Source organism: Aedes albopictus, chromosome 3 (genome assembly GCF_035046485.1).
Source record: "Aedes albopictus strain Foshan chromosome 3, AalbF5, whole genome shotgun sequence".
NCBI lineage: Eukaryota > Metazoa > Arthropoda > Insecta > Diptera > Culicidae > Aedes > Aedes albopictus.
Window position 1 is genome coordinate 437,855,507 of NC_085138.1, and position 27,913 is coordinate 437,883,419.

At 37.9% G+C, this 27,913-nt stretch overlaps 7 protein-coding genes across 9 annotated transcripts in view; 1 reads left to right on the top strand and 6 right to left on the bottom strand.

Moving 5' to 3' along the window:
- Positions 1 to 208: 208 nt before the first annotated feature.
- LOC115268040 (general transcription factor IIH subunit 4) lies at positions 209 to 2,135 on the bottom strand. Its single transcript, XM_029875948.2, has 4 exons — positions 1,840 to 2,135; positions 1,668 to 1,772; positions 690 to 1,602; positions 209 to 588 (listed from the first exon to the last, which is right to left on the bottom strand). The coding sequence occupies exons 1-4, from the start codon at positions 2,001 to 2,003 to the stop codon at positions 304 to 306; spliced, it is 1,467 nt and encodes a 488-aa protein (XP_029731808.1). The 5' UTR covers positions 2,004 to 2,135; the 3' UTR covers positions 209 to 303.
- A 455-nt stretch (positions 2,136 to 2,590) lies between these two features.
- The window catches only part of LOC115268041 (centrosomal protein of 135 kDa), a 113,808-nt gene continuing 88,485 nt past the window's right edge, over positions 2,591 to 27,913 (top strand). The window contains exons 1-3 of one of the 2 annotated variants that reach the window (XM_062856575.1): positions 2,591 to 2,957; positions 3,031 to 3,289; positions 3,351 to 3,544. In XM_062856575.1, coding sequence (XP_062712559.1) covers positions 2,787 to 2,957; positions 3,031 to 3,289; positions 3,351 to 3,544 — 624 coding nt within the window. In that variant the 5' untranslated portion in view covers positions 2,591 to 2,786. The remainder of the gene's footprint in view (positions 2,958 to 3,030; positions 3,290 to 3,350; positions 3,545 to 27,913) is intronic. The other variant, XM_029875952.2, reaches the window with a different exon arrangement.
- LOC109425990 (luciferin sulfotransferase-like) lies at positions 12,094 to 13,614 on the bottom strand. The gene is made up of 5 exons (XM_019701414.3): positions 13,420 to 13,614; positions 13,183 to 13,362; positions 12,775 to 13,120; positions 12,523 to 12,716; positions 12,094 to 12,387 (listed from the first exon to the last, which is right to left on the bottom strand). The coding sequence occupies exons 1-5, from the start codon at positions 13,569 to 13,571 to the stop codon at positions 12,264 to 12,266; spliced, it is 996 nt and encodes a 331-aa protein (XP_019556959.2). The 5' UTR covers positions 13,572 to 13,614; the 3' UTR covers positions 12,094 to 12,263.
- On the bottom strand, positions 17,056 to 19,451 carry LOC109425987 (luciferin sulfotransferase-like). The gene is made up of 4 exons (XM_019701410.3): positions 18,712 to 19,451; positions 18,194 to 18,648; positions 18,043 to 18,136; positions 17,056 to 17,974 (listed from the first exon to the last, which is right to left on the bottom strand). Exons 1-4 carry the CDS (start codon positions 19,113 to 19,115, stop codon positions 17,854 to 17,856), a joined length of 1,074 nt encoding a protein of 357 aa, XP_019556955.2. The 5' UTR covers positions 19,116 to 19,451; the 3' UTR covers positions 17,056 to 17,853.
- On the bottom strand, positions 21,947 to 23,416 carry LOC115268042 (sulfotransferase 1B1). The gene is made up of 4 exons (XM_029875954.2): positions 22,836 to 23,416; positions 22,325 to 22,779; positions 22,183 to 22,258; positions 21,947 to 22,124 (listed from the first exon to the last, which is right to left on the bottom strand). Exons 1-4 carry the CDS (start codon positions 23,204 to 23,206, stop codon positions 22,004 to 22,006), a joined length of 1,023 nt encoding a protein of 340 aa, XP_029731814.1. The 5' UTR covers positions 23,207 to 23,416; the 3' UTR covers positions 21,947 to 22,003.
- Positions 24,553 to 26,686, bottom strand: LOC115268064 (luciferin sulfotransferase-like). The gene is made up of 5 exons (XM_029875993.2): positions 25,862 to 26,686; positions 25,458 to 25,806; positions 25,289 to 25,394; positions 25,150 to 25,222; positions 24,553 to 24,846 (listed from the first exon to the last, which is right to left on the bottom strand). The coding sequence occupies exons 1-5, from the start codon at positions 26,278 to 26,280 to the stop codon at positions 24,726 to 24,728; spliced, it is 1,068 nt and encodes a 355-aa protein (XP_029731853.2). The 5' UTR covers positions 26,281 to 26,686; the 3' UTR covers positions 24,553 to 24,725.
- Positions 26,625 to 27,911, bottom strand: LOC115268065 (luciferin sulfotransferase). Of its 2 annotated transcripts, none has more exons than XM_029875994.2 (3): positions 27,467 to 27,911; positions 26,952 to 27,409; positions 26,625 to 26,896 (listed from the first exon to the last, which is right to left on the bottom strand). In XM_029875994.2, the coding sequence occupies exons 1-3, from the start codon at positions 27,796 to 27,798 to the stop codon at positions 26,703 to 26,705; spliced, it is 984 nt and encodes a 327-aa protein (XP_029731854.2). In that variant the 5' UTR covers positions 27,799 to 27,911; the 3' UTR covers positions 26,625 to 26,702. The 2 variants fall into 2 exon arrangements, with proteins under 2 accessions (XP_029731854.2, XP_062712561.1); XM_062856577.1 differs by having other exon boundaries at positions 27,647 to 27,876.

Sequence of the window (27,913 nt, forward strand, 5' to 3'; positions counted from 1 at the left end):
TATTTAGAGTTTTCGAATTATGTCTATAAAAGCTTTTTGTAGAATCTGAAAAATTTAGGGACAAATCTCTTGACATGTCCTATCTAACACGCTTCTTGCGCCCCTGATTGAATCTATGCGGTTTCCCAACAATTTTCATGTCCTGGGATAAGTGATTGCTTCAGCAGTTGAAATAAATGAGATATGTCTCTCGACATTGTTAACCTACTGTAAATGAGTTTATTGGAGCGGAAATAAACAACTTATTCTAACAACTTATGTCTATAGTAATGTCCTCTGCCTCTCCCCATCCCATCAGAGAAACTAGCTTCCTCCCTTGGAATACCGTTTCCAGAATCGCTTCACGTCGTCGTGGCCATTTTTGGTCACTACCATGGTACGGGTTCGCTCGTTCTGCCAGGTCATTACCCCGATCGATTGAGCGTAGTCTCGCAGGGTGTTGAAATCTCCTTGGGACAGGAACTGGTTGTACACCACTCCTTCGGTATAGGTGAACCGATTCCGCTCGTTTTCCCACAGCTTGATTTGGTCCACGACGGTCGGCGGTAGAGGGGACTTGGAATTGATTGCTTGCTCCATGTTCAGCATCTGCGAAAAAAGGAAGATGTAAATTATAGTCATTGGCAATCTGACACAGTGCACAATGCAATGATTACAAGAAGAATAACATTAGTTTGATAAGAACTCACCGTTGGATGTGCATGCTGCTCCAGATAACTGATGATTTGTTCGGCCGTGATACCACCTCGGAAAGCCTGCCGAACTGAATCTCTTGTCAAAACGCCAACCACCAGATTCGGGAAGCGATATAAGAGTTCGGTGAACAATCCCAGCAAGGCCACCTGCAGGTTAGAATCGGTGTAGGCATACACCCGGTAATTTGTCTCCACAATAATGTAACCCTTGTCTTGGACGGAACTTCCGTCTTCCTGAATCGTTTGAACCGCATTCTTTGACGTTATATTGTGGGCCAGTCTGGTGGGATAGAATCGACCTTCTTTCCTTTTGCGCTGATAAACTAGTCCGAATTCTCGCAGATGCTGTAGGAACGTCAGCAAGCCCTGGCTCAATCCCTCCGAGCTGTAATCACGACCCAGCGTGGAAAAGCTCAATTGAAACAGCATCGAGAGACATTCGGCCAGATCGAGGCCCCGGGCTTCGCAGGTATCCAAATACTGGAGCATGAAATGCCACACCTGAGCTTGCGTATCGAGCAGCAGAAATTGGAAACCCTGACGCGTAATTACCGGACTTCCGTCTGATTCATCCCGCTTCATAAGGTTCGCGTGGAGAAGAATCCTAACGGCATCCGGTGATATTCCTTCACCTTCCATTCCTTTGGAACTTCCGGCACCCACCATATAGTGCAGCACACAGCGCCATCGCGACATGGCATAGGCATCCAGAAACTCAATATCCCTAGACTTCTGGTCCGGATCCAACGCATTGGACATGGACCACGGGCGGCCACCACCCAGCAAGGCAATCTTCAAATTCTTCTTGAATGTGGGGCATATTTCCCATGCTTCCAGCCCGCCAGTCAATCCCGCGCTACGCCACACACCCAACTCGGTCAGCACGCGTGAAACAAGGACATTTTCCCTAAAATACAAAATCGCCTAGTAAGACATTGTCGTCCAAATTGATGCCAACCAATCAAAACTTACTTGGCATACACCTGTGATCCCCAGGAAGACACCACAGCCTGAGGAATGGCTTGCTCGACAAACAATATGCGTATCACGAATTGACGGGCGATTTCCGGCAACTCCCTGCAACAGAATCATTAGATAGGTCGATTAGTTTAACAAAACAGGTACAAGCGCATCATTAACTTACCGGTACACGGCCAGGCAAATTGCCGGATAGTTGTACAGCTTTTCCAGGGCATCCGGCGGGCGAGATTTGAGGTACTCCTCTAGGTTCTTGCATTCGAGGTTGGCCGGTTTGGTTATGAGCGAGGAAGTTGTGCTCTTGGAGCCTTTGGCCGCATCCGTGGACATGTTAATGGCAAGTACCACGGAGAAAAGTCGCAATATTCACGGTAATACAAGTAATAACGATTGATTTAATAATGGATTATCACAAAAAATAAATAAATAACTCGCACGCAGTGCAGCAGCGGTGTGCGACTCCCGACTGAATAAGAAGAGCGAGCAAAACAAATTTTGACGTTTGACTTTTTGGAGATAGATTTTGATGCACTGCCATGGGTTCCAATCTAAAAAAATTGCGACAAAATAATCTAATATATTTAAATATTAAAAAATTTTTTGATAATTTTTCTTTGAGAATTTACCAAGTTCTGTTGTGCTTTTTAAAATAATAATTAGAATATTTCATAGGGAGGAATCAACCCTCGGTTCCATCGGTGCATTTTATGAGCGAGCAGTTGGGCATTTGGATGGGCAGTTGTCAACAGGTGAAACCTTTGAAATAGTTTTTAGATATCAAAATTTAGTTCTAAAAACATTCTCTTATCATAGAGTTTTTCAAACAATTTCTCAAAATTCGTAAACTAAAACTCTCAAAATTAAAAAAAAAAAACTTTACTTTGGTCACATTTTCACGCTTGCTCAATGTGCACTAGGTATGGAATTGTCACCCTAGCAGCGTGCCCGCGGTTTGTTTACACGTTCGCGTCAAAATTTGTACACAAATCCACAAAAACCGTTGCTATTTTGGTGTAGTTTTATACTTTTATAAAATACGTAAAAATGTACACATTTTTAGTGAAAATTGTGTGATATGTTGCCTAAAAAGTGCTAATTTTTGGTATTTCCAATATGGACATCGACGCGCTCCATTCGGATTTGCGCAAACGCCTCAACGTGCTCGGTTTTAACCATCCGCTTCCGTTGGGCGCAATCGGAATCGTCTCTGCCATCCTGGACGATCTGATCAAAACTTCCGAGAAACTGAAGGCTTCCAAACAGCAAATCAGCCAGCTCCATCAGGTAGGTCAAAGCAATCCAGCGTTGTTTTATCCTATCCCGTACTGACACATCGTTTCAATTCTGACACTCGTAGGAAAAAACAGCCTGGGAACTCGGAGCAGAACCGTACAAGTGCGACAATTCCCGCCTGCTGGCCGAGTGTAACGAGCTGCATCTGGAGCTGGTCAAGCAACGGGACAAATTCGTTCTGGCCAACACCGAGCTCAAGTGTCGGGTGCGAAATTTGCAAACGGACCGAAAGCAGCTGGAAGAGCGATGCTTACAGGCGGAAGCGAAAATCCGCCAGCTTCAGTGCGGCGACAGTAAGTCCAAAAAGGATGGTGCCAATATGCGTAAGAATCTACTGATTTGTTAGTAGTTCAACCCAATTAACCATGGCTTTTCATTTTGTAGAACGAAAACCGTTTGTGTCCACAGTAAGGCCGGGCCAGTATCAACCGGCCACCTGTTGTGGCGCTGAGAAACGGGAAAGCAAATGCTGCTGTCCGTGCAACCAAGCCCGCAAGACGGAAATTTTGCACGAAATCGAACGGCTGCAGGTCGAGACCAAGAATCAGGAGGAAGTGATTGAGGCGTATAAAAAGCAGGTAGGTTAATAGTAGCACTAATTTTTAGAACCTCGATGATCTTTAGGGTTTCTAAGCCGCTTTTAGGTGAAAGGATGAGGATTAACTTAGCTTATAGGATTGACACCTTAAAACTCTATTGCATTTCAAATTATTTGCTAATCTTTCTATATTATACATCTTTGCTCCAATTTCAAATTCTCTTCAAACATTTGAGTCAGATTTGCTTTCTTTTTTTAAAATAATTATAACAATTAATTAATCCCTCCCCCTGGATATTCGAACTTGACGCGATGGGAGGGCTTAACCCATTAGCACTTTAGCGCCAGTTTATTCACCATCGCTTGGACTTTGAGCTAGATATATCTGGTTTACGAGTTAGCGCAAGTGAAGGAATCGGCCGTAAGTGCTAATGGGAACCAAAGGAGTATCCGTTGTGCATTTATCACAAGTTATAATTCAGCTTGCATAGACCTACTCTTTGCATTCTTTGAATTTTTGATAATTGTTAAATTTTATGTAACGCAAGAGTGGGTAGGGGAGATCTCTGCATGACACTCTTCATTCATCACTTGAATTCGAAAGTACCAAGGACAGGGGACGCTAGGATAAGTTGACTTACAGCCTTACAGATTAGGTTATGTGAACAATTAAATACATTACCATTAGAAAATTATGGACTGATTAGGTATAGACTAAACTGTTGTTTTTAGAAATGAGTTTATATTTGTATTTCTTATTTTTATAGGTTTTGTAGGGATGAATATACCGTGACCGCGCCTAATTCCAATCAGCTCCTTATTCCGTTCACTTGAATCAAAACGACGAGTATTAGCCGAAATTGTCGCAAATCTTTTGTAAATTGTTTTTAAAAGTTTCAATAATTATGTACACGCTAGACTATAATTAAAATTTTCATGATTGTTTACGTATTATTGTGAAAATACATTAAATGTTATTTATCATCCAATTGGCAGCCATACTACTTTTTTTTCTTTTCGGTACCTGGGAATTGCATCAATTCATATATTAATTGTATTTTCATTGAAATACTAACAAAATCAATCAAACAAGTATCAAAGCAAAACAGTAAAGGACATATTTTTATAAATTCAACATCAAAAAAATTTTTCGTCGACGACTCATGATGCTGGAAATGAAAAAAGCACATGACCGGAATTAGGATACTAGAGGTTGTACTTGTTCCTAAATCCAATCAACATATGGATGCGTAGGAATTCTGAAAAAAATGCAGTACAATCGGAACAACCAACTCCAGCAGCATCAGTCAAGGCACTATGACGATATATGACCGGTACATATCATTCATTGCTAATTCCAGCAGCAAGCATAAATTGTTTAAATATTTATTCGCATATGTTCAAAGATTGATTCGTCATAGATGACGTCATACCCGACATGAACCTATCATTGACCTGTTTTTATTTTGGCCTGCAAACCCAATATAGACGCAACAGTTTTGCGATGTTGGCCCAATAGTGGTCCAACATTTGGTAAAAATTGACCCGACTTTGACGCGACATTTGATTTTTTTTCAGTCTGGCGGAGTTTTGCAATGTTTTGCGTGTTTCGTGCTGTGCTAATCATTTGAGTGACAATTTATTCAAATGAAAAGGAATTGATTTTCAATTAGTGTTTGCTCTGATTGAAATCATGTAGTAAGAAGCAAAAATGACGGAAAAGATTTTTTGAATGAATGAGATCATTGAAAATTGATAAAACTCTAAGAATCCAGAAAAATTCTAAAATGTGCAACAACAGTGAAAAAATCTAATATTATTACTTCAAATTATTATAAAACTAACACATTTTAATGCGGAAATAAATGTATTTTACACAAAAAAATATAACTATCACTATAACAAACAATAACAATATGATTATTTGGACAACATGATAATTACTTTGAGTGACCGGAATTAGGAACACAAGTGAACGGAGTTAGGAGCATACTGATTGGAATTACGAACAACAACTTGTTAAAATTGGCGGCCATTTTCAAAATAAGTGGAGTACTTGCAACCTTGATTATATTTTTCTAGCAATGTAGAGACATACTGAAACAGCGTTGCACAATTACAGCCATTAAATGCAGAAGATGTGTTTTCTAGTGCATCGCCTTAAGTGAACGGAATTAGGTACGGTCACGGTATAAAAGTAGACAAATAATCTTTATCATTTTTATTTTTGACACAAAGATCAGCTGACTGAACTTTTTTGTTTTTATATCCTAGACGGTATTATAACACTGACCAAAAAGAAAGCAGGAATTTAGTTACATGTTTCTTTAGGACTTAGGACGGTTGACAATATAAAGGGTTATGGTGGATATAAGAATACTTCGGACTGAGATGATCACAGATATGCAGAAGACGACTAGCAAAATCAAGAACACAATTTGACACATTATAGACTATATTTTGACATATAGGGTTTGACTGATTTGCAACATCGAATGGAAGCTCAAAAAGTGTTATCTAACACTAATATGAAAATTATTTGGGGATGATGCTGGTGCTGTCAATGACCAACATCGGTTATTGACACTATTGGTAATCAGCTTGAAATAATTTTCAGAATACAGTCGAACCTTCATGAGTCGATGTTCCTTGACTCGATATCGACTCATGGAGGTAAATTTTGCCATACTGAAAAATAATTTCTGGGTTACTATGATGGTCCCCTCAAAAAGTCTCCCAAAGGATTTTTGTTCCGCTACTCGATATTTCCTTGAGTCGATGGTCCCTTCAATATCGACTCATGGAAGTTTAACTGTATATTATAAAATAACTTAGGATATTATTTGATTGTTGTTTGAAGAAGCTGTCAGAAAAACTAGTTGCCCATGTCGGCAAAAACGCTAGCTCTGGTAGCTCTCTCCGAATAATTTTCAGAAATATCAAATCTTTAAAAATTAGCTGTGACATATATTTTTTTGCTCTTCTTTGTAATATTTCTTAGAAATAGTACTTTGAAGCGTTAACGTAGACAGCCTTTTTTTCTCTGAATGTTGTCCAGTGACCACGGAGATTTTCGATTATTGAATTATTGTTCAATTATGAATTCATCTTTGGAGCTTCCATTCGGGCAAAACACTAGTGCGATGGGAATACATAGTTAAAACAGAGCATTTTTTTTAAAACTACTACGACCCAATACTAATTACTACACACTTTGCTCAAGTTGACGACATCGTCTAGTCCATCGTGAGTATCACTCTTAAAAAAAATATATATATATATATTCCTCCTCTCTCTCTCTCCTCTTCTTGGCGTAACGTCCTCATTGGGACAAAGCCTGCATCTCAGCTTAGTGTTCTATGAGCACTTCCACAGTTATTAACTGAGAGCTTCCTCTGCCAATGACCATTTTGCATGTGTATATCGTGTGGCAGGCACGAAGATACTCTATGCCCAAGGAAGTAATACGTCTAAATTCTCAGTTTTTTTTTAGAATTTTCAGAACTCTTGAAGAAATCCCTAAAGAAATTTCGTGAGAGAAATTTGAACCGCAATATACAAATTTATTCCTGGTAAAATTCCTTAAGAAATTCGTGGAATTCCTTTAGCAATCCCATGTAAAGTCCCAGCAGGAAATTCTAGCACAAATAACTAGAGGAATCCTAGTTGGAATTTCTAAAGGGGTCAGAGCGAGAATCTATTGAAAAAACTCAGGATGAATTCCTGAAGCAATTATTAAAAAATCCCTTGGAAAAAAAAACCTATAGGCATCTCAGAAAAAATCTCTGAATAAACTCAAGTTAGGGATTGCTGAAAAAAAATCGAATCATGAATCTCTGGAGGAATCTCAGAAAAAAATCCTGGTAAAACTTCATATCAGGTATTCCTAGAGAAATTCTTTCTAAAATTTTCGAAATAATTACCGGTTTGCCTTCGATCAGTCGCGTCTTGGGCCATCCGCAGCTGCACCACGTTCACGCTGTGTACCAAAAGCGTGCTTTTTCATGGTGCGTGTACTCAGTACATAACGTGACCGCTCCCGGATTAATCTCAGAAGGAGACTTCTATGGAATCTCTGGAAAAAGTTGTGAAGGAGTTTTTCCATCGGAATTTGGGGAGGAAATGCTGTAGAAATTCCATAAGAATGTGTAGGATTAATTCCAGCATGGCAGCATGAGTTATTCGGTGAAACTTAGCAAATACTCCTTGAGGAGGCATGGTTGAAATATTACAGCTTTTTTGGAGGAATCTTAGCAGGAATAACAAAAGGAATCCCAGTAGAAATTTGTAAATAAAATTTGAATTCATTATTAAACGCATGTGCGTACGTCTGTTCATCTGTGATAGAAAGATTCTTGAAAAAAAAAAAACTGGAAGAACTCCTGGAGGCATCTTAGCGTCAAACTTTGGTCATTCTTTGGTCATTCACGTTCATCATCAAAGCCGAAAGGCAAATCGTAGAGTGATTAAAAGTTTGAAAAACTGTTAAGATTTTCGGAGAGAGCAATAAGTGTGTTCCGGAAAAGGGCTGACAAAATCGGGTCACTTATGTATAAAGTATAAATTCTTTTCAAGAGTGCATTCGCTGCATTGGATCCCAGATTTAGTCGAAATTTATAGCTAAAATTTTCAAGAATTTTTAACTAAAATTTTTAGTGCAATCGGTGGTGTCGTTTTTGCGCAATCCAAAGAGACTTACTATACTCAGCTGCAATCTCTGGAGAGTTGCTGGTCAATCACCATAAAATATGAACACTTAACAAAAACTAGAACAACGCGACTGCTAGGGGAGGTTTTGGCGACCACCCAAAATAATTTTCCACATTTTTTTTTCCTCCCCTGTTGGGGAAATTAAGCCACTGCGTCCAATAGGCTGAACTTTTGTGGCATAAATTTCCACATTACTCTGGTATCAAAAAAAAAATGTTCTAAAAAAATGCTAAAGAAATTTTAGAAGAAATTTTTGATAAGTTTCTGATGGTATTTTCAACTCAATTTCCAATAGAATCTACTATTAAATATCTTAAAAATCTGTAGTGGAAAAGTCGGACAAGTGTTTAGCTAATTTCTCTACAAATTTCTACTGAAATTTTCTCAATCCATTTCGTCATGAGTTTGCCATGGATTCATCCTCATTTCATTAAGGACAAGGTATTTGGAGTACATTGCTCAAAATTTCTAGAGCACCGTTTTTTAGAACCGTTGAACGGATTTGGATGAAAATGCATCACGCTAATTGTTCAGTGGTTGTCAATAGCGTGATGCATTTTAATCCAAATCCGTTCAACGGTTCTAAAAAACGGTGCTCTTGAAATTTTGAGCAATGTACTCCAAATACTTTGTCCTTAAGCAAATCTCTCTATTATTCTATTCTATTCTAGTGCTTGCACAGCCAGTGTTGAAAAGCATCCTGGAAATACCGGAATTTCTTCCGATATTTTCTTGTCAGCATTAATATTTGTAGCATATCAGCGAGATGACACAAATATAAAAACGGCCAGGCCCACTGTGCAGACTAATGGGTTTGAAGAAAATTAAAAAAAAAATACAGCAATCAGGTAATCCACTTATGAATAAGGTACACCGGGGCAAGTTGAAACGGGTGAGGAAAGATGAAACACGAAGTTTTGAAATAGATTTCAATACAATTTGGAAATTTGTCGTTCACCATAAGATTGTTTGAATCAAAAACTATGTGTTATGCATGGTATTCAAGTTGTTTATTATCATTGGATAACATCATGTTGAGCCACTGTTTCATTTTGCCCCGGTGTGCGAGGACGCCATTTTTAAGAATCCAACATCATGTATGTTAACATTTGTGTATCCACAAAGCATTCCATTGTGGATATACGATAGATGTTGGCTCCTGTCAGATGCATTAGGTGGGATTAGGGTTGCCACATACGTGTTCAAAATGTTTTCAAAACTGTTGACAGAAAAAAAAATTAGCAGGAAGTTTATGACTCTGCAATTTATAGAGCTTTGGAGTTCCTCTAGAGTTTAGTCAAAGATTTTTTTAGGATATCCGGTGATTTTTCTTAAGCAATTTCATAACAAAAAATAAATGTTAATAAACTTTGGAGGCAAAAGTTAAAATTTCATAAATAGCTGCACGGAAAATTCAAACTACCTAATATTTGGGTCGATTTTACTCAAAATTGAGTATATCGAATAAACTCGTTACCCAAAATTAGGTTGTTTTCCCTCTCTGGCTCACCGATGTTGTCAAAAACAAACAGAGATGCATCTACCTAAGGGAAGTCATTGACCCCAATAAGCCAATTTTGGGTAAATGTCGGTTTACTCAAAATTGAGTTGAATGAGGGGGGTCTTAGATTGAATTTACCTACTCTTGAGTATATTGTTTAGCTGGGGGTAAAGGCAATCTACCTAGCGTGAGTTTAATCGATTTACTCAAATTTTGGCTTATTGGGCCAAACTATGGAATTGCGTCAAAAGAACTCAATTTTGGGTAGTTTGGCGGTTCCGTGTGGGCAAATATTTGCAGTCTTATTCAAAACAATCACACCATATCATATGTATGTATGTATGTATCACATATATTTATCATTCCAGTAGACTGTAGTTCTATGCTCTTATGACAAAATTCAAATCAAGAGAAATTTCATGCATTACTTTTTTTTTCTTGCTTCATTTTTTTTGTGAAGTGAAATTTTGTGGGGGCCCCTGAAATGTGGGGGCCCGGGGTCCTGACCCCCCCCCCCCCCATAAATCAGGCACTGGGGCGAAGTAAATATCGGAATTGTTAAAAATACTGCCTGCGAAACGAGTGCTCCTGTTAATGTCAGTTCTCTTCTTCTGTAGTTGTCGTGTAGTATATACAGGGGATGGCCAAAATGTTTGGGATAGGCAACTTTTTTTCTCTCACAAAAAAGTTCAACATGCTATAACTTTTCATAGAGTGCATCAATAAATCTCAAATTTTGACTGTTTATCAACCTATTATATGTGCATCATTGGTACAAATTTGGGCTTGATTGAATATTTTTTCGCAAAGTTAGAATCGTTCGGGTAAAACACTATTTTTTAGACAACTTATTTTTGAGCTGTCATATCTCGGAAACCAGTGAACCGAATTGAATGAATTTTTTAACGTTTATCAACAATATATTGATACTTAATACAACGTTATAAAATGTAATATTTTCTCACGGCGAATTAAGTTATACCGGGTTAAAATTTTTACCCATATAGAGGAAAATAAGTCAAATTTACAATACCGCTCAAAAATTACTAAGTGTGTTCTTCCTTTAATCTAAATAGGCTCTAATATATCTGTTTAAAGATAACTTGAGAACAGAAGTGGAAAATCTTTGGACATCAACACTAAAATTTATTGACATTGACGTAAAAAAATACATTTTTTCGAGAAAAATCCAAAAAGTGTCAATCTATGATAACTTTTTTCAACGTTCAAAAAGTATCTATGTTTTAATAGTTTGTGAAGCATTTGTATATTGTTAGTGTACGTTCAAAATTTCATTCAATTCGGTTCACTGGTTTCCGAGATACGACAGCTCAAAAATGAGTTGTCTAAAAAATAGTGTTTTACCCGAACAGTTCTAACTTTGCAAAAGATTAACCAATCGAGCCCAAATTTGTACCAATGATGCACATATAACAGGTTGATGAACAGTCAAAATTTGAGATTTTATGATGCACTCTATGAAAAGTTATAGCATGTTGAACTTTTTTTGTGAGAGAAAAAAAGTTGCCTATCCCAAACATTTTGGCCATCCCCTGTATAACCTACAGTAGAAGAGCAATCATAAACATATATGTAAAAAGACAAGCGGCAAAACCACGGTTTGGATAAATCGACTAAGCAGGCAAAGCTTCAGGCTTGCTCGGCTTTGGCTTGGTCGGTCTTCTTTTAATTCAGCACATCTGTCAATTTACTGCTAGTTTCGTAAATTTTTGTAACTTGACGATTTCCGGCAAAAATAAGTGCGGCTCGCACCTAATGCTCGAACCTACCAGATTTTCGTGAGCCTCCTAGCAGCGCAGCACACTGCGATTTTGAAGATCTAGGAGACAATTTGGTGTGAGACTTGCTGTCACATTTATGTACACATGAGCAATGGGAAACTCTGAGCACCACTGCCCTAGTAGGTACATACAGATCGCATCGGTATCAGTATGCATTTGGTCTTCCTAAGGCCTGAAGTACACAGGGTCAAATAATTGACAAGGAAAGAACTCAAGAAACTTCATCAGTTTGACTCTAATGAAAACTCAATGAGTCAATCAAGATGTTGGAGCATTGGTTTCTCTTTGGATAAATATTTGAACCTATGTACTAACAGCTTAAGTTTCATTAATAAATTATTAGGTTTGATACAATTTGTCAGTAGGATTTCGTGTTGAATAAAACGTAAAAAATAGAAAGCTTGAAATACTTTTCGGAAGAAAATTTCGGATTCAATATTCAAAAATAGATCATGAATTCGAGATGCAATTTCTTTATTCTGTAAACACGCTAGAAGATAATAAATAGACCGGTTACTTGTCATTTTCCTTCTAGAGCACAGACAAACACCTCCAGTGTTGAAATTTTCAACGGTATGTTTTAATATTTTTGAACTGTCTCACGTGGTGATTATGTCGGTTGAGCTTATTTTTTGGTTTGCTGAAACATTTTTACTCTTGGAATTAAGATTGAGCGAAGCCCTGTACGTCGTTTTTGGGATGAAGTATTCAAAGCTTAGGCGTCTTTTTTTTTTAATATAAAAAGATCAGAGGAACAGCTTCAGTTGCTCCGGTGATGTTATTTTGCTTCGAGTCCATTCGTCTATTTTGTTGGCTGATTCATCAGTTAGGTCACTTTTCCATCCATCTATCTCTCCTTTCCGTATGAATCTGTGATTTGTATTTCAAGTATAAATATTATATTGAAGAATGATTTTGAAAATTAAATATGAATGAAAATTATTAAAAATCAAATAAATCAGTCTAAATATGTTATTTGAACATATTTCCATATTATGTACTTACTTTCTATTCGCTTCTTCTTTCTCGTGCAATCGATTTGAAAATGTTAACAATTTATTTATCACTTGATCATAATTTACCGATGGATTCTTCTTCATTGAATCAAAGGAAAGATGTTTACATAGTTCCTCAATTTGTTCATCGGTGTACGTTTTGTTGAAGAAAGCGCATACTTTAAGGACGTTGCTTTTGAGATCCTGCAAAAACAAATAATCATTTATTGCGAACTAATGTTCAAATAAAGATCCTACTTACCTTCTTCATGTCTTCGTAATTGATCACCAAAATATTATCCAAGCCCTGTAATGCTTTGAATTCAAGAATATGTTCGTGGTATGGTGAGAACAAAACCCGATCGTTGATGAAAGACTTGACAAATTGCTCTATACTCCCACGATAGTCTGTCAAAGTTTGGTAATGATGATAGAAAGAAACTGACACGGGTTTGGCTTTGCGGTATACGTAGACAAGCTTCGGCTTGGCGGTCCAAAATTGATCGGGCATTAGCGCTACTGGCAGGTGTGTTTTGATGAACCTGGGCGATTCCATTTCTTCTACTATTTTCACACTATCGCTGCCACCCGGTATAACACTGCCTACCCTGTATGGGAAGTAACATCGTTTGATTACTCTTTCATACAAACAATGTTTATCGAATCATACTCCAGGAAAGGGAAACGGTCGTCCAGTGTTATACTGCGAGCCCTTTCGTAGTCCAGGTCGTTACATATAAGCCACATCATTTCCTGGGTCCACGTTGTTCCACTTTTCGGATAGGAGGCAACCCACACATCATCCGGCCGAACCGGTAAATCTTTGATCCGTTGAGCCATGGTCGCATACCTACAATATTTGTACATTCATAACTTACGAATGAAAAGCTTCGAATTTTTCAGTTACTGTTTGGGCAAAAAGCATGGCAATGGTTCCCAGTCCTTGGCTTGGCATGGCACCGACGAATAATCAGTTGGTTTCACCCAAAAACAATCCGGGTCGTTCAGTTCTTCTCTGGTAGCCAGATATTCAGGATCGGTTTCTTCAGTATACTCCATCGTGAGTGATTACTAGTAAGGACGATGTTTTACTAAAGACTAACAATCTACCGGAGCAAAATATAATGGTCCACAGTTTTTTTTTTTTTTTTGAAACGCTTAGATTGTTGCTATCTAATCTGAACCATTGATTATTCTCCCTGGTGGTGGGTGCATTTTCTTATCATGCCACGATTGTCTCATACCTATTCAATGTATTTTTGTTTATTCTTGGTATTTTGTAGATAGGTTGTTTTCGACAACTCATCTTTATTGCGTCAATTTATATCGTATGATGATTTGCATATTTTTTTGCTAATCTTTTGGATCCATACAATGATGAATTAAATGTACTTCTTTTGCGAAAAGTGGTATAAAAGTTCTATTATATAATAAATAAATGTGTTTTACGTAATAGTTGAACATAGCGGAGGGGGGAAGCGTTATTTTTGTGATATGGAGCATTTCCAGCTCAACGCACGAATTAGGTAGACGCGCCCTTTTTCAATTCAAATGAAATTCCGCCCATGTTTGGGCTTCTATCTGAAAATGTATTTCATGTTATTTGTTTTGCAATATTCTTCACCTTTCTTTTGGAAGAACGTATGAAAAAACCTAATAATATTCTTAAAAAATTAATTTGAAAATGATTTGTTGGATTGAATGATGTGTTTGGATATGTTTGAGGATATTTGAAAGGCTTTGAGAAAAAAAAAAAATACACTGAGATCATGGATTTATGTCAGGTGTCATATCATTCCAATTTTCAAAAAACCATACCCTTCGTTATTTTTTATTATTTTCCTGTAGAAAGCTGACTTCTGGCCTCAAAACTTTTTCTTGAGTTATTATTTTTTTATCGATTTTCATAACGGGCAAAAGGAAACAATTTTTGTGATTTTTTTTATATGGTCGGCGTTAACCCTCGAACGATCGCGCTTGTATTTTGTACAACACGTTGAAAAAATCTCGCTTTTTGTACTCAGCATAAGCGTGGTGCTGACGGTGATAGCCAACCGCGCGAGTTAGGGAACGTCCATCAATTACGTCACGCTTTTAGGGGGGAGGGGGGGTTCAGTAAAGTGTGACAACCTATACAAAAATTTCAGAGGTCCCATACAAAAAGTGTGACATAGGGGGGAGGGGGGGTTAAAAATTATCAATGTTTGCGTGACGTAATTTATGGACGCTCCCTACGGAAGGTTAAGTCAGACCGGACCATCTGATTTTCAATGATTCCGAGAAAATGTCCTGCAAGCACTTGAAATTTCAAATCTCTGGCATTATTTTCAGAAATACTATTATTCTTTTACGTGATGGCACATCTGCATCAAAATAACGTCGAAAAGTCCAGGTTTAACGAATTCCTCAGCTTATCTTTACCTGCCCGAAAAATCGCCGACCATATCAAAAAAAGATTCTACGTACAGGTTTCAATGCAAAACTATGCATATTTTTTTATTCTACATCTAACATTTCTGGAGCTCGATTTGAACAGGTCGTATGTGCTTTTGTCGATATAAAATTCGATCAGTTTATTTTAGTCATTGTAGCAATATGGCAGATATTTTGCAAACTTTCAATGATGGAGCAGAAAGCCTGTTTTGTGAGGATTCTGCAGTTTGTATCAACTTTGCTCAATTTCAATGGTTTTCGCTATAATAAGCGAATCCTAGTGATCGAATTTTTAATCGACAAAAGCACATACGACCTATTCAAATCGAGCTCCAGATTTAAATGTGCGTGCTGGAAAAAGTTCCCAAAAGTGCTACTGCATTAGCGGTGAAAAGTAGGCTATTTCAGCACACTTCAGCTAACTTGAAGGTCCAACTTTTCACATCGTAGTTGCAAAAATATAATTTCCAAAGCATGCCAAAATAATCCTAGTTACACCCCATAATAAAAGTCCAAATTAAAATTCATTACAATTCTAATACATAAGTTGAAAAAACCTTCACTAACTACAATTTATTGGCCTTCGAAATATTTATCAATTTTAATAATTTTTAAGCGAAAAACTCTGTTTTGCCATTACGTTGTGAAAACGTCAACTTTTCACTGAGCAGAAGTGCACTAAAACGGCTTAAGCCTGGAACACATAGCGTCCGTTCCGTCGAGGTTTGCGTTTTTTTGACAGTTTTCCCATGGGAAATGTGTCAAACTACTGTCACGCACACGCAAACGGATGCATTGTGTGGGGCACTTTACTTTTAGTCATCAAATCAAAAGTGCCGAAAAGTACTACTACTACTAGTACGATGAACTGGATGTTGAATAAGGTTGATTGACCATGATACTCAGCAGTATCTCGTTCTGTAGAAGTATGTTACCTGGAAAAAATCCTATTCAAACTTCATTTTTCGTAATGACGTTGTATGCAACTCGTTACAAAACTTGATTTTTCAGCACTCATCGTATTTATCCGTACGACTAGTGCTGAAAAAAATCATCATTTTGCAACTTGTTGCATAAATAACTATTTTGCAATTACGTGGCATAAGATTGATTTTTTCAATCGTCAAAACTGTTCCAAAACGGCCTATTTTTCTTCACTAGCTCAAGAGTGCCGAAAAGTAGTACTTTTTAGCACTGTTAAGAGTGCCGAAAAGTATTACTTTTTGGCACTTTTGCAAGGGTACACTTTTCACAAGATTTCCGAAGCACTAATGTTTTTCCGTAGTCTTCTGCTTCTATGTCTTTTGTGCAGATCTAATCTGAATAGAAGCGATTTCAATGCTGATTTGGTCAGCCAAACAGACGTAGAGTAAGAAGCAGCAGCAAACAACGCTCGTTGACGACGCGACTCCGAATACTTGTGACACATATGAACACAGCCTACCTGATTGAAAAAAAAAATAGCGCTTGTGCGGATGCTCACACGTGGTTTTTCTTGAACCATGTGTAGATAGTCAAAAATGGTCGTATTCAAGGGTATTTTTAAATAATTGCAAAAAAAAATTGTATGCAACTCGTTGCAAAACTCAATTTCTTCAGCACTCGTCGTACAACTCGTGCTGAAAAAATCATCATTTTGCTACTTGTTGCATAAATAACTATTTTTAAAAGGTCTTGAACAACCATGAAATCCAGAAGAAACAATTGGAGCTCAAACACTTCATTCAAATACAGCCGAAATTAATGACCCCAAAACAATATCGAGCGAAAGCCCTGCTGTAATCTCTGGGAGAGTCCTTGGTGGAACATAAACACAAAAGTGGTTCTAACTCAACTGGGCCGTTTCTGATGACCTACCAAAAAAGAAGTAAATTGAAATGTAAATTCTAAAAGACAGTCAAAACCATTTATGCTAAATCCATGATGAATTTCCAGCTTCAGTGTTAATCAAATTTCTGTAGAATTCCTAGAAGAAGAAATATGGAACGCAGGACACGTCCCTTTCTTAATCCGGCCCTGGCAACTTCGATTTGATTTGCACTGCAGGCGTAACGAATGTGCCACGCTTTTGCCGTACTTGTCATCTGAGAATTGCTCAAACTATTTGCGTAGTATTTACTTAGTGAAACCTGGCCTTAAGGACTTTTTTTTTGAAGAATATGTTTGTGATATTTATGTCCACGTTCATTTTTGCTTTGCAAATATGATTGTTTATTAAGCGAATAATGGTACATACGACACATTTGTTGAAATCCGTAGCAAAAAAGACACGTAGCTAGAAAGAAGCCTTTGCGAAAGAAAAGAAAGAAAATTCTAGTAAAGCACATTGCTTGCAATTTTTGGAGAAACTAAATGCTTAATTCTTGGAGTCTTTAATGGTGGATCCTCGAAAAAAAAACTCATATTTTGGCCACAGAGAAACTGACGTCACACTTCGATCACTTCCCATCGATCAACTTTTTAATGGTTGGTTTAAATTTTCGGTAGTTGGTCAGTAGGCCTTTTCAGTTGACAGGTCCGTGTATGCCACTGTTGTTTACAGCTCCCGAACAAAGGCGCAAAGGCTGAACTGTCATTTTCATAGAAGAACTATCAAAGACCTAAAAAATCAGCTGATTTTAAACGTCTTTTGATTAGGTCTATTGACTACTTGCGGCGTTGGCATCGTTTTTGCTCCTGTTTGACGTTTACTCACTACCGCCACCTAGTGATGGTCCGGCCAAACACAGTACGTTTAGCAATGGGCGGTTACATAATCGTGACGATGTTTTATTTAATGAAATGAGTTCTAAATGTTACGCCTGTTTCTCTGTGTTTTGGCCCTACGCTTATTTGGTCCACCAGATAAAAATTTGTACCTATCAAAAGCAATAATTCTGAAGTTGAAAAATTAGTGTTTTTTTATACGCTAAAAATGGAAGTTACATCCGATATTTTCTGTTAAGATTTTCTCAAATTCGTTGAAACGTTCAATGTAGTCCTCGCTCATATCAATTTTGTAAGTTCCAATTTTTCCATTGCGTATAAATCTGAAAAAAAAGATAGTGAAAAGTGATCATTATATCTGTAAAAATTGATGTTCATCACCAATCCGTACCTAAACTCATTTGCGTCGTTCTGTCTCCTTTCTTCGCTGTAGTTGACCCTCTTCGCCCATTCCACAAGTGCATCCATGTTACATGATTTGTTAGCTGAAATAGAACCGCAAGGTATTTTCGCTGTACTTTGAATTAGGATCTGTTACAAACCTCGCATTGAATCTACCGAGAGATGTTCCTCCAGAACATCCACTTCCTGATCCGTAAATGTTTTACCCAAAAATGTGGCTACCTGCATAACTACTTTTCTCAAGTTTGTTTTCATCTGCTCGAAGGTAATGAACAAAACGTTTTCCTGGTCCTTCAGCTTCCAATAGTCTTTCACATGGTCTCCAAAAGGCGCGTAAATTAAATTGTTACCCAGAAAGGCATCGAAAAAGTGCTCCCTGGGTCCATCGTAACCAACAATGTTGCGATAGTGATGATAGAAGGACGTTGCGGCATCTTTTGGATTCCGTGAAACGTAGATTATCCTCGGTTTTACTGTCCAAATTTGATCCGGGAGCAGCATGGCCGTAAGATGTGACTTGATATGGCGTGGTCGAGCCAGTTGCTCCACCTCAGTCACCGAATCACCCCCGATCAAAGTCAACGCCCCGGTTAGTCTGATAAATTGTAACGGATTAAAGTGCATTCAAAGTATAATGCAATATTCGGAACAAACTTACTCAAGAAAAGGAAATCTTTCTTCCAACGAATGTTTTCTGGCGTAATCGTAGTTGAGATTGTTGTTCAACAACCAAACCATTTCCTGGGTCCACGTAGTTCCACATTTAGGGAATGTCACCACCCACACGTCATCTTCGTACACTTGGAAATTTTTAATCCTGTCGGCCAACGGCAAATATGTTTCGATCATGATAGAGTAACGATTTTCGCCATCTTTCAAAACATCCGGAATATTTTCGGGTAATCCATTGGGAAGGGTAACTCTGTAATGCTTTTCCGTTCCGGGACACTCAATACGGTTCAATACTTGATTGTTGATTTTTTCAAAGCTGAACATTCTTATTGATCTGGAAGGTCTTATTGCGGATGGTGCTAGAATAATACTGTGCATATTTTTGCCCATCAGGTTCTCTTTACTAACTAGACATTGCGGTGAATAAACATACAAGCGGCAGCCTTACGCACATATTACTTATATGGATTGTGCTCCATGCGCTCGGGGATGCATGGGGGAAACCGTTAACTATATAATTGCGTTCAACGATCTAATGGTACTTGTCACGCTGCACTGGCAGAGATAGCCACGGGCGTGAGAACAGATTGCCTATAAGAGACACACTTCATGATTTGCACAATATTTCCTACCAATGCAACGGTAGAAGAGAACGGTGTAAAGCAAGAAAACAGGTTGAAGTGCAGAATTGATGCATCCACTGTAAGACAATTTGAATTCAAAAATATGTAATCCTAGTTTTGGACCGGTTTGTTGGCTCAACGAAAGCAAATCTCAAAATTTTAAGAGCACACATTTAAAGAACTAAATTAAGGATTATACTAGAAGCTGATTCTGTCTTTGGTTAACACATAGTTAAAAAATCATTTTAAAAAACATCTACTGTTTTGTCACTCGAATAAAAATGAGAAAACTTCCGAAAAAAAAAGTTCTCAAAGATTCTCTAAGTTCCGTAATCGTCTCATACTAATACTAATGAGTAACAACGTTTTTCTTGGGACACCATTAGTTAATCCACACAATTGGAACCCTCTTTTAAAAACAAAGCTTTCAATAATAAGAACGATTTTAATATTAAAAAATACGAAAGAAAAAAAAAACACTGCGTTTCAGGTAATTCAATAGGCCAGTTTTTATTTGAGCTTCCAATCAAACCATGCATGTTTTCCTAATAAAATATTCTGAAAGTTTGACATAGTATGAAGTATTTTAACATATCTGTACAACTGTATATCATTGAGGGCAGAATCGGTACACTTTCAACCGGCTGCAGATCAAAAACGGTTTAACCTAGAAAAAAACGTTGTATTAAGCAAATGAAGCTTATTTATTGTATTTTGTAGGAAAAATATGAAAAATTCAGTTTTTATTTCTTCAAGATAAAATTTAGACCTGATTGTGAAATTCATGCCGTTTTATTCTGCACAAATCAATGATCATCTACATTCGCAAATTTCACAGATTACGGGCTGATATTTCCACAAGAGACAAAATTATATTCATCAAAGATATGCTCAAAACAAGTTGCGACATTAAACTCTTGACAAATATGGTTCACAAGACCATAATAAACTTATAGCCTTATTGTCCATTCACGCTATATTCAAAACATAATTTTACTCAAAGTATTTTTTTTTAGAAAAAATATTTCCTGCGATCGTTTTTTGAATCCATAATTCCCCAATTCAAGTGGCATTCATAAACCTGGATTATTTTTGGAAATATTAGCAGTTTTCCCTCACAGTAGTCGGAAATTAACAGTCATAAGACTAACTCCTCATAATAAGCCCAAAATAAAATAGTTTTCATGGATAAAACACTGAAAACCATATAGATTATGGAACTATAGATGTGATTCTATGATCACAAATAAAAAAAATTCTGAGTATGATTCAGTTTTATTGAAAAAATCGTTATATATTTCACGCCTTCAAAACACATCCAATGAATTTCGTCAGCAACAGTCCATACAGCTTTCGAGCAACGATTATTTATATTGTTCTGCAACAAATCATTGATTTCTTGTATACCAATACTATTCGTATAGTATCTCTCCCGTATGCGTATTTGTCGAACTAAAGTTTATGCGAAAACAACTTTTTTGACCTTAAACATTTATACAAGCCTTTGATTGTCTATAAAACCCTTCAAAGGTTTACCATAGCTATATTGGAAATTTTAAAACACTCATGGAATGTTTTACCTCCATTAATCAACAATCATAATACCAACAACTATTCTATACTGCGTTATTGGTGTGTTTGGTAATGGGGCACGTTCGGTGTAGTACTAGATTTGTAGTAATGAGCTGAATTTTAATATGGTGAGAAGGTCAGTTCTCTGTTTTTGCAATGAAATGGTACACATAGCGTGGGTATTATGATTCCTTGCCTAATTTGATGCTGTTTGAGCAAAACTTTGAATAACTATGTTATTTATTTTGCCAGAAATGGAGAAAACAACAACACTGTTGCCCAAAGTTTTGCTCAAACAGCATCAAATTATGCAAGGAATCATAATACCCACGCTTTTTGTACCATTTCACTGCAGAAACGGAGAATTGACCTTCTCACCATACTAAAATTCAGCTCATTACTACAAATCTAGTACTTCACCGATCTGTCCTATTATATATTCCTACATAAATCTTGAATCTGACAATGATTGGTTTTTGCTCAATGTGTGCAGAAAAAACTGGCACTATTTACGAATTCAGATCAATAGTTCATCTAAAAATATAAAGACAGCAAATTTCATATTTTTCCTACAAACTACAATAGATAAGCTTCAATAGGAAGCAATCAGTGAAGTACTAGATTGAAAGTAGTGAGCTGGATTTTTGTATGGTGAGATGATCAATCCTCCATTTCTGCAATGAAATGGTGCAAACAGCGTGGGTTATATGATTTCTTGCCTAATTTGATGCTGTTTGAGCAAAAGTTTGGGTTACTGTGTTGTTAAAGTTGCAAGAAATAAATAATACAACAACACAGTTATCCAAACTTTTGCTCAAACAGCATCAAATTAGGCAAGAAATCATATAACCTACGCTGTTTGTACGATTTCATTGCAGAAATGGAGAATTGATCATCTCACCATACAAAAATCCAGCTCACTACTTTCAATCTAGTACTTCACTGATTGCCTCCTATTGCTTCTAACAACACTTTTTTTCCAAGTGACACCGTTTTTGAGCGGCAGCCGGTTGAAAGTGTACCGATTCTAAAGTGCGCAGGCTTTAATTTGGGAACAAAGACGACATTAAAAGATGAAACCTACTATAAATCAAATCTAAAATCACTATCACGAAGTTCCTCTGCAATGTATTGATCCAGACGTGCGATATACTCTGCTGGGAGTTCGTTTTTGTAGTCTCCCACTTGACCTTTCCTCATAAATCTGAAAATGGATCAGCTTGTTAGAACTTTTGAGATTCTCATGAATTCACAGAACATACTCAAATGATTCCCCTTTTCGGCCGTTCATTGCCATTGCACCCCTGGTCAAGTCAGAGTTGTTAGTCGCCGGGTTCTCTGAAATAATAATAAACAGAATTTAAACAATGTTCATTCAAAATAGCTCGCTCAGCGTGTACTTACTTTTCATCTCATCAAACGAGAGATGACGTGCCAGTTCGTCCAATTGTTCATCGGAGTATTGCTTTCCAAAAAAGTCGCACACTTTTGTCAGCACTTCCCGCAGATTTTTTTTCATTTGCTCGTAGGTCAAAAACAGAACGTTCTGTTCGCTGCGTAAGCGCCAGAAATCCAAAACATGCTCAACTTGAGGGCAGTATACCACCTGATCGGCAAGCAGGGCTTCCAAAAACATTTCACGTGTGCCACGGTAGCCCATGATCATCTGATAGTGATGCCAGTACGAAACGGCCACGTCCTTGGGATTTCGGGACACGTAGATGATCTTCGGTTTGACCGTCCACAGCTGTTTCGGCAAAAGCGCCATCGGAAGGTGGGACTTGATATGACGAGGACGGGCTTTACTCGCAGCAGCTGCTACGGTGTCAACGGGAAGGTTCTTTGCGATACCTGCAATTCTGAGTTTCAAGGAATACAGTTTGTCGAAATTCAAAAAAAATAACCAAGAACTTACTCCAAATACACCGAACGACTATTGAGACTTTCGCTTTTGGCTCGTTCATAATCTAGATTATGATCAATCAACCAGACCATCTCCTGCGTCCAGGTGGTGCCGCATTTTGGAAACGTAATAATCCATACGTCATCGTCATAGACTGTAAAGTTTCGCACCCGCTCGGCAAAGTGTTGATATTTCTCCGGCAGCACGCATGCTTTCGGCTCCCAAGGTAAACCGTCGCTGAAGGGACTATCAGAAGCTGTAAATTTCTCCACCGGCTTCACTTCGATAAATGCTGTTGCCGCCGGGCAACTGAGAGCCTTGGCTAGCTCGGTATCCAATGGCTTGTAAGAAAATACGTCATCACGAGAAGTTGTTTCACTCATTTCGTCCGTTCGGATCAGTTTGTGCTGCTGAACTAAAAGGAATCGAGTGGTTCGAGTGTTGAACTGGATAAAGAGAGCCACAGTTTATATGTGTAAAGCCAGAGGTTCTCAAGTTTGCGGGTTGTCTGTTTTTTTTTTGTGTAGACCATTCAATCTATCTATCTACAGGGGATAGACAAAATGATCGGGACAGACAAAATTTTAACTTCTCAAAAAATGTTCAACTAGCTACTTTTCGAAACGTGCATCAAATATTCTCAAATTTTCACTGTGAGCTGATCAACTAGTTGTGTATCAGTGGAATTTTGAAAAGTGAAAGTTTTGCCTGCCCCGATCATTTTGTCTATCCCCTGTATATATATAAAAATGAATTTCTGTCTGTCTGTCTGGCCCTTTCGGATTCCGAAACTACTGAACCGATCGGCGTGGTGTGTGGGTGCTTTTGGGGCCGGGGAAGGTTCTTAGCTCGGTGTGAGACCCCTCCCATACCTGGAAAGAAGGGCTCCCATACACATGAATTTGCGGGGGACGTCCCTATGGAGCTGTGCTGTGTTTGCCGGGACAGCTAGTATGATATAAAATTTGGATTGTGATATTTAAACGTTTCGGTTTAAAATTTTCGGTGACGGTGGATTCAAGTCAGGATATATAGATGCAACTTTCCTGAATCCAATCGAAAAAGTATAGTAAAACATATATGGACGCTTGTTGATTGCCAACAATTGTAACACTATCCACTCGGATTCTATTTCTAAATATCCCTAATTCGAGTTTGAATGACGCTTTTAATCTCTTTCACGTGCACGTTCTATCATATAAAAAGATAAAATAAGAAACAAAACAAACAGTGTTTGGATTCTATGAAATGAAAGAGTAGAATTCAACAACAGTGGAGAAATTTGAAACAAATTGAGTATAAATCAAGAACGTCTTGTGGGTGTTGCAAATTTAAAAGGATGTTCAAAAATGTTCGGGTTTATAAACTACGCCAGAAGGCTCAATATTAGAGGATAAAAATTTACACAATAAATTAATGCCATATTTTTGTGATCTCAATCTTTGAGCAGAAATTTGATTCGAATTAATAACCACTTTACTCTTAATTTAATTTTTGAACTACTTTCAAAAAGAAAAATTACGGTGCATTGAGAACCACTGTATAGGACTTTGATTGTGGTGATTTTGACCTTGTAAGGCCGTTCGAGTCGAACGGCAATTTGTCATGCCGCAGTAGTTGAACTAGATATTTGGTTTGTAGATATAGTACGAATGTGGGCATAGAAAGGACACGATTTTGTAGTGATTGTTTATTGCTGCAAAATTATGAGAGATATCATAACCAAGACTGGCACTGGGAAATTAATTTATTACATAATTTAATAGTAGTTGTTAAAAATCTAAACATTATTGTTTCTTGATTATAAACTAATTGTTAAACACATATTTGATTATTCAATTGTGAATCCCCTACTGTATTTTGTGGGAAGCCCTCCCTCCGACAACAGCCAATAAACTAAGTTCATTCCATGTATTGAAAACCGCTACCAGCTAACTGCTTATCAACGTGCTCCTGTAATCGTTGTGTGAACTCGGGAGTGAGTTCGTCTTTATAGCAGCCAAGCTGACCCTTTCTCATGAAGCTGTAAAAATAGTTCCGTTATATGTCAGATTATTTGTTTATCTCGTAAACTGCCAGACTGGACGCATAACTGTCCCATATGGAAGAACAGACAATCGAGAAAATCCAAAGTGAAAAAAAAAAACAATTTGATTTTTAACATTCATAATCGTGATATAATATCTTACAATCAAAAGCACAAACGTTTTATTTTTAGTGGTTTATCTGGAAACAATAGAATTCATGAAACTTAAAACTCACAAAAATTCACATGGGACAGTTATAAGTCCATCGGCAGTAAATACCAGAGAAGTTGAATACATACTTGAAATTTATTTTAGTGTTCCGGACTGTTTCCAATGTTTTCAGTAGCTGTGTTTGATTGGCCGAGGGGTTTTCTGTGAATGATTTAATCATCACAAAACTTGTATGCTATGTAGAAGCAATTCACAAAGTACACTTACTTTTCATTGTATCAAACGATAGATGTTCAGCTAGTTTGGCCAACTGTTTATCTGTGTAACTTTTTCCAAAGAAGCTGCACGTTTTCCGAAGAATGCCCATAATATCCTGAGGTTGAAAGAAATAATTAAGCATGATCGTTCTATAGGTATATAAACACTTGCATATCACCTTTTTCATGTCTTCAAAGTGGTTGAACATCACATAGTCCAAATGTCGAACGTTCCAAAAATCGAGTGTATGCGGTACTTGTGGACACCATAGGATTTGGTCCGTTAGCAAACCTTCTAGAAATGTTTCATTCGTCCCTTGGAAGCCATGAAGATGTCGATAGTGATGCATGTAGGAAACTGCAGCATCCTTTGGATTTCGAGCGCAATAGATAATTTTCGGTTGAACGGTCCAAAGTTGCTGTGGAAGTAGCGCCAGCGGCAGATGGCTTTTGATATGCCGAGGTCGTGCGAGGTTCTCTACAGCCCCTACCGTATCACCTAGATAATCTCCAATGACTGCCGATGCCCTGTACGTTAATTTCAGTGTAGTTATTGTCTTATTTTCATCAATCGAATACTCACTCTATGAACACAGTTCGCCGGCTGAGGTCAACCTTGCCGGCAGTTTCGTAATCGAGATCATGATCAATCAGCCAAACCATCTCCTGTGTCCACGTCGTGCCACATTTCGGGAAAGTCACTACCCATACATCATCTTTGTAAACGGTGAGATTTCTTATCCGATCGGCATATTGCAAGTACTTGAAAGGCAACACACAATGACTTGGTTTGAGATTCTTTTCACCGCGCACAGAAACTGCAGAAATATCGCTTAGATGTATTTCAATATGACGATCATGAAGTTCGGTAGTGAACGCACGAGCCTGTTGGCTATCCATTAGCTTGTAAGAGAACATCTTTCGTTTTTGAGATACTTTCTCCTCTGCCAGCGGATTTTGTAACACTAATTTGGCAAATTCTGATACAAACACGTCCACCATGGGCTATCTTATCTGAGCAGTTTATTTGTAAACAATTGTTGCAGATGTGCAATTTCGTTATCACGTTCTTTATTGCTTCTATAGAAATGCAAGTGACGGGTTACGGGGAATAATAAGTATAGGAGAGGCTTAGAAGTAGTGAGAAAGCTGTTGTTTCTAGGATAGTTCATATTTTCTCGCTGCTCAATTAGGCTTGGCTGTCCATACTCGTATGGTTGACGTAATCGTCACAGTAGTTTTCAGTACATTACTGCTAGTTTGACAACAAACGTAGACATTCGCATGAGAGTTTGCCTTATACTCTACTGATTACGTCGACCACGTAATCATGAACAGTTAAGATGCAGGATATTAAAAAAGTTTAATTATCAAAGGCACGTGTAATTCAAGACATTTAACAGCACTGGGTAAAACTGATTATTCTATATCTTGTATAGAAATTGTGATCCAAGCAACTGATACTGAGTAAACTCTTCGAGTTTGGTGACGAACTCTTCTGGAAGCTCATCTTTGTATGATCCAACTTGGCCCTTCCGCATGAATTTGAAATCTGTGGAAATTCCCATGCCAGATTGCACTTGAGCGACCAGTGCCCGATTATTTGCAGCATTGTTATCTGTAAATAGTGCAATCTAGTAAATTCGATATCAAGTGCCTGTGAACACACCTACCTTTCATTGTGTCAAACATCAAATGCTTTTCTAAGCCATCCAGTTGTGGTTTAATGTAGGATTTTCCGAAAAAGCGGCAAACCTTTTGAAGAACTTCTGGCAAATGCCTTTTCATGTCTTCGTAATGCAAGAACAGTAAATGATCTAGGTGTGATATCGACCAAAATTCAGTGGCGTGCTTGATTTGGGGACAGTACATAATTTTATCCGCTAAAATCCCATCAAGAAAGTCTTCTTGCGAGCCCTGGAAACCTTGAAGGTGTCTGTAATGGTGCATGAATGAAGTAGTGACATCTTTTGGGTTCCTAGCGGTGTAGACGATTTTCGGCTTAACAGTCCAAAGTTGTTTGGGAAGTAGGGCCAAAGGTAGGTGACTTTTAATGTGTCGAGGTCTGGGCATTTTTTCGACCTTTCCTATTGTATCCGGTTTTTCTATGTTGGAAATAAAGGCACAAACCCTGAAAAAGAAAAGTGCATTGTAGTACGCACCACCACACAGAGAAACCAAAATGTACTCTAGAAAGACAGATCTTTCATTCAGATTGACGGCCGAAGCCGTAGCATAATCCAAGTCATGATCGATTAGCCACACCATTTCTTGAGTCCACGTTGTGCCTGCCTTAGGGAAGGTTACAATCCATACATCGTCTTCGTACACGGTTAGATTTCGGATACGATCCGCATACAGACGATACCTGGAGGGCATTATGCAGTGGACCGGTTTCCAAGACGAATCCCCCGTAGGATTTACCGCAGTGTCTTCCAAGTGTACTTCCATAAAGTTTTCGCTGTATGGTGTCTCGAAGCGTTTTACCTCATCACGGTTTAGGGCGTTGTATCGAAACATTTTCTTCGATTCTATAGTAGAAAAACAGCTTCAGCGCTGTGTAGTTTTGTTGCGAAACTTAGAAATTATACTGGCGTAATAGTTATACTGACAAGCCTCTCCGCGTATACAGATG

Bases quoted from the DNA above. Each gene is read 5' to 3' on its own strand.
- LOC115268065 (XM_029875994.2), bottom strand. From the start codon at position 27,798: ATGTTTCGATACAACGCCCTAAACCGTGATGAGGTAAAACGCTTCGAG. The intron at 27,410-27,466 runs GTACATTTTGGT...TTTCTTTTTCAG, and splicing joins GAAAGATCTGTCTTTCTAGA to GGTTTGTGCCTTTATTTCCA. The intron at 26,897-26,951 runs GTAGGTGTGTTC...CACTATTTACAG, and splicing joins GATGTTTGACACAATGAAAG to ATAACAATGCTGCAAATAAT.
- LOC115268042 (XM_029875954.2), bottom strand. From the start codon at position 23,206: ATGAGTGAAACAACTTCTCGTGATGACGTATTTTCTTACAAGCCATTG. The intron at 22,780-22,835 runs GTAAGTTCTTGG...CTTGAAACTCAG, and splicing joins AGTCGTTCGGTGTATTTGGA to AATTGCAGGTATCGCAAAGA. The intron at 22,259-22,324 runs GTAAGTACACGC...TTATTATTTCAG, and splicing joins CTCGTTTGATGAGATGAAAA to AGAACCCGGCGACTAACAAC.
- LOC109425987 (XM_019701410.3), bottom strand. From the start codon at position 19,115: ATGGGCAAAAATATGCACAGTATTATTCTAGCACCATCCGCAATAAGA. The intron at 18,137-18,193 runs GTTTGTAACAGA...GTTCTATTTCAG, and splicing joins CTCGGTAGATTCAATGCGAG to CTAACAAATCATGTAACATG. The intron at 17,975-18,042 runs GTACGGATTGGT...CTTTTTTTTCAG, and splicing joins AACGACGCAAATGAGTTTAG to ATTTATACGCAATGGAAAAA.
- LOC115268064 (XM_029875993.2), bottom strand. From the start codon at position 26,280: ATGGTGGACGTGTTTGTATCAGAATTTGCCAAATTAGTGTTACAAAAT. The intron at 25,223-25,288 runs GTAAGTGTACTT...AATCATTCACAG, and splicing joins ATCGTTTGATACAATGAAAA to AAAACCCCTCGGCCAATCAA. The intron at 24,847-25,149 runs GTATGTATTCAA...CTATTTTTACAG, and splicing joins AACACTAAAATAAATTTCAA to CTTCATGAGAAAGGGTCAGC.
- LOC115268040 (XM_029875948.2), bottom strand. From the start codon at position 2,003: ATGTCCACGGATGCGGCCAAAGGCTCCAAGAGCACAACTTCCTCGCTC. The intron at 1,773-1,839 runs GTAAGTTAATGA...ATTCTGTTGCAG, and splicing joins ATTTGCCTGGCCGTGTACCG to GGAGTTGCCGGAAATCGCCC. The intron at 1,603-1,667 runs GTAAGTTTTGAT...TTTGTATTTTAG, and splicing joins GGATCACAGGTGTATGCCAA to GGAAAATGTCCTTGTTTCAC.
- LOC109425990 (XM_019701414.3), bottom strand. From the start codon at position 13,571: ATGGAGTATACTGAAGAAACCGATCCTGAATATCTGGCTACCAGAGAA. The intron at 13,121-13,182 runs GTATGATTCGAT...CTTCCCATACAG, and splicing joins GACCGTTTCCCTTTCCTGGA to GGTAGGCAGTGTTATACCGG. The intron at 12,717-12,774 runs GTAAGTAGGATC...TTGTTTTTGCAG, and splicing joins ATTACGAAGACATGAAGAAG to GATCTCAAAAGCAACGTCCT.